Raw genomic sequence first — 4,269 nt, forward strand, 5'->3', positions numbered from 1 at the left:
TAAATGTTCTCCCCTCCCAGACTTACCCCATTACTTAGCCACCTCCGTTCTCTCCTATGGAACTTTGCCGACCACCATGACCTTGGCCATACACTGTCTCCTGTCCACTACCTATCAACACTGGAGACCAAGTCCTTCTATCCCCTCCAGGTCGTTGGCCCTCACATCTGTCTGTCAAATGGCAGAGCCCTTTTAAACTAATTCTTTTGACCCTTACAGCTGCTAAACTCGAGGGTCTCTCTCATTGGATCCATCTGTCTCACCTCAAACCTTTTATTTCTCCACCTAAAAATGACTCTTCTTCATACACATCAATCTTAAGAGGACTGTGCTCTGTTAAGTTCCAGAGGACAACGAGACCGCCCACCTTGTCCCCAATCCCAGAAAATGAGGCTCCACTCCAGCAGCCGAGCTTGACTTCAATGCATTAGACATAGGTTTCTCATCCTCCCCCTGTTGTTCATTTCTATCCAGGGAGCCCTCATACCTGGAGATTCGAAGTTCAAGAAACCCCCACAGATAACAAACAGTCTTTCCAAATAGGGCCAGGATAGTGCTCCACGGCCAGGTGCCAGGAATCAATCCAAATTGCTATCATCCTGGTATCTGTACTCCCATCTAAATATTATGATCTCTATAATTGCTTTCTCCTTGACCAGACAAAAGACCACTGTAGAAAATGGCCAGATGAATATGGGGGCTGCCCATATTGGTCTTGTCAAATACATATGCTAGGATCACGGAACAATCATTTCTTCTATCAATATCGCAAGACACTTCTTTTCTACATACAAGACCCATGGGATTCCAGGTGAGAGACAGGAGTTGCTGGTAAATTCTACCGTAAAAATCAGCCTGGGTCCTCAGTAAGTACCATCCATATCCAGAGAAAATATGTCTCAATTGCCCAATCCCTGGATATCGGAAAAGCAGGGGAGATAATCAAACACTCCTCTGAGGTCCTTACCTCTTTGACATCACCCCTCATAAATGACACTAACTTGTCATTTTACCTTTTACTTCAGATCTTGAGACCTCAGCATACCAACTTTTTACTGTCACCAGAACTGGGTGACATTAAAGATTGCTGGTTATGCGTACCCCCGGAACTAACTCACAATTGTCACTTACAGCGTCTCCGGTAATACTGCCAAGTAACATCACCTCACCCTTTGTCAATTACCCTGGCACCAGTGTCGCTATGACTCCATACTTTACCTCTGTCCCTCTCTTTGGTGTGGCAACCTGTTTTAAGGCCTCTGGGACTCATTCAGTGGGAATGCTGAGCTCCCTAAACTGCAATAGAACGATAACCCTTAATATATCATCTCTGCCACAATGCCCTACAATCCAAAACATGTCAATTCTTTGTGGCACTCAGGCGTATCATCTCCTACCTGCTAGCTGGTCAGGAGTTTGCACATTAATACTTCTTTTCCCTGAACTGGGAGTAATCCAGGGAAACGAGCCCCTGCCAATCCCAGTTGTAGGTATGATAGCTGCCCAGCATAAGAGGGCAGTTCAAGTTGTGCCACTCTTGATGTTGCTCTGGGAAGAGCCATAGGTGTTGGTACTGGAGTTGCAGGGATAACAACTTCCATGATCCAATATAGTACATTCACTTCTCAGTTTCAAAGCGATTTTCAGAAAGTGTCTGAAACTGTGCTTACTATCCAAAATCAGATCCATTCTTTGGCAGCTGTGGTGCTTCAGGACAGGGACTAGATGTCCTGACAGCTAAAGAAGGTGGTCTTTGCCTGTTCCTCCAAGAAGAATGCTGCTTCTAAGTCAACCAATCCGGGATAGTAAGAAATAAAATCCAGGAGCTACAGTCAGATATAAAAAATTTCAGGGACCGTGAGACCTCCAGTTCTGGGATTTTTTAAAACCCCATATGGAAGTGGATACTCCAGTTTGAAACTCCTTTCCTAGTTATCTTCCTAGTGTTATTATTTGCTCGCTTCCTCATTAATCTTGTTTCTACATTGCTTCAGTGACAAACACAAAAAATTTCTAACCAAACTATTAATCAACTCTTGTTATAGGATTACCAGCTGCTGCCCACAGATGAGCCACTGTCCATAGAGGAACCTGATGTGAACGTTTACCAAGTGGACCCCGATGGTGAAAGCCAGCTACCCCTCATTGACAAAGCCCCTAGACAGCAAGAAGTAGCTTAAGAGACACGACACCCTCGGTCCCTTTTCGCCATTGCTTCCATTTTCCTTTTTCTTTCCTTCTCTTTATAATATCAAAAAGGGAGGTGTCTTGTAATCCAAGATGGTGTGTGGAGATTGGGTGATGGGTTGGAGATGGAGTGGAAACAGAAGGAGCAGGAGTTCCAGACCAATCTACTTTTTAGTATTGATTTGAGAAGCCAGCCTGGGGTACATGAGAACATGATATTTATCTGAAAGACAAAAATAATATAAAACAACAAAAACAAGGGACAGCTGCCTCTCATGTGAGGTCTGTGAAACCAGTTTAGCTCTAATTCCATTCTTGTAGAACCTTGTTTTGGGATGCGGGGAGCGGGGTGTATATTTCTCCTGTTCCCCTCAGGTTACAGGACAGCAGTGCAGTCCTGGGGAGGTTTACTCAAACATTGAGAGCTTGAGGAAGGGCACAACTGGAGACTCAGCTACACTACATTCTCAGCTCAGCCAGACTTGGAGACCAGTGCCGACGTCACGTGACCCAGAAACTTGTCCAAGGAGGCATGCATTTCCAGGCTGAAGTCTCCAGGATAATTCCGGGCAAGAGTGACCAGCAGACAGTGGCTGAAGAACTGAAGAAAGAGAACAGCCCTGTCTTGCATCTAGGTCTCCCCAATACCCAGCTTTGAAGGGCCCTGCATCTCCATAGCAACCGCGGATGAGCTCAGACACAGGACTCACCTGGAAGTTAGTGGGGTCCACACAGAGCTTGCGCTCATGTAGATCCCTGAGAGCAGACAGAGAAGCAGGCAGGTCATCCAGGTGCTGGGTAGCGAGAGTCAGTGCGTCGGCCACCTTTTGTGCATGGGCTTTAACCTGGCTAGAGCCTGGCCTCAGGTCCAAGTGTGAGAAGTAGGTTTTGGTGGAGGGGAAAGCCATGAAGGTCCTGTGGGAGACAGGGTTGGGTGCATCCGGACCCAGAGGTATGGAGAGCCCGCCTTCGCCCTGCAGTTAGTTTGTTTGAAGGTAAACCCACAGTCTTACCTCTCCAAGGCCTCGGTCGCATAGATTGAGACATTGCTGCCCATCTTTTTCCAGAGCGCGAGGACCAGCTGTAGATCATCCCGGGACCTAGCCATCTTCTGTGAACTGTGGCCTGGCTCTATGCCTAGGCTGCTCCCAAGGACCTCCCAAAATCCAGGAGGCCGCCAGGGGGCGCTGCAGCCTTCCGGGTTGCCTAGGCGTTCACAGATTCTGGTTCAGCCTTGACTTGCAGCCCTATGTGTCCCTGGGCTCCCTCTCCAAGCCTTACATTTTAAAGTATTTACTGTATGGACAATGCCATCTAATATGTCCTATCGGATTACAATGGATTTTAGTTTCCATTTTGGCACTGTTGGCTTATCCAGCCTCCTGAGTTCTTAGGAAACTTCACTGGCTTTCCTTTCTTTCTCATTATTGAAAAGGATTGAGTCTCCGTGGTGCAATTCTCGATGGAGGAGCCCAGATCCATACTTGGAATTATTATTTTTTCCTGGAGCCTGTCTCTTTCGTTAAATATCACATAGTTAAATCTACATTTAAAGGCGATAGGGAAATGGCTCCGCAGTTGAGAGCACTAACTGGTCTTGCAGAGTACCTGGCTTAGATTCCGAGCTCCCACATGCCTCCTCACAGTTGTCTGTAACTTCAGGCCAGGTGGATCCAAAGCTCTCTTCCGTCTTCCACAGTCATACAAGAGAGGCACAGATATCCATGCAGCCAAGACACCCACACGAGTAAAGTAAAATGAAAGAGATTTAAATCTACATTAAAAACCACTTTTAATGTGGGTGTTGTGGCACAGGTACAGATTAATCCTAGCACTCAGGAGGCAGATGCAATGGGATCTCTGAGTTTAGGACTATCCTGGCCTACATATCGAGTTCCAGGCCAGCAGAGCTACATAATGAGACCCTGACTCTGCCTAAACCACTCCATACAAAAAATCCCCTTTAATATAGTTCAACTCTGTTTAAAATATATAGTATTCTCAGAGCTGTGGTAATTAAGTTGATGAGAAGTAATATATGTCTGGATCATAGGGCAAATTCCTTTGGGGACAGTGACCTTA

General features: G+C 46.3%; 1 protein-coding gene across 1 annotated transcript; it reads right to left on the reverse strand.

The window, feature by feature from the left end:
* Positions 1–2,383: 2,383 nt before the first annotated feature.
* Positions 2,384–3,969, reverse strand: LOC116078491 (hemoglobin subunit theta-1-like). Its single transcript, XM_031353739.1, has 4 exons — positions 3,796–3,969; positions 3,201–3,393; positions 2,898–3,102; positions 2,384–2,788 (listed from the first exon to the last, which is right to left on the reverse strand). Exons 2-4 carry the CDS (start codon positions 3,293–3,295, stop codon positions 2,660–2,662), a joined length of 429 nt encoding a protein of 142 aa, XP_031209599.1. The 5' UTR covers positions 3,296–3,393; positions 3,796–3,969; the 3' UTR covers positions 2,384–2,659.
* Between the last annotated feature and the right edge of the window lie 300 nt (positions 3,970–4,269).

This window comes from Mastomys coucha, unplaced genomic scaffold, assembly GCF_008632895.1.
Source record: "Mastomys coucha isolate ucsf_1 unplaced genomic scaffold, UCSF_Mcou_1 pScaffold5, whole genome shotgun sequence".
Taxonomy (NCBI): Eukaryota; Metazoa; Chordata; class Mammalia; order Rodentia; family Muridae; genus Mastomys; species Mastomys coucha.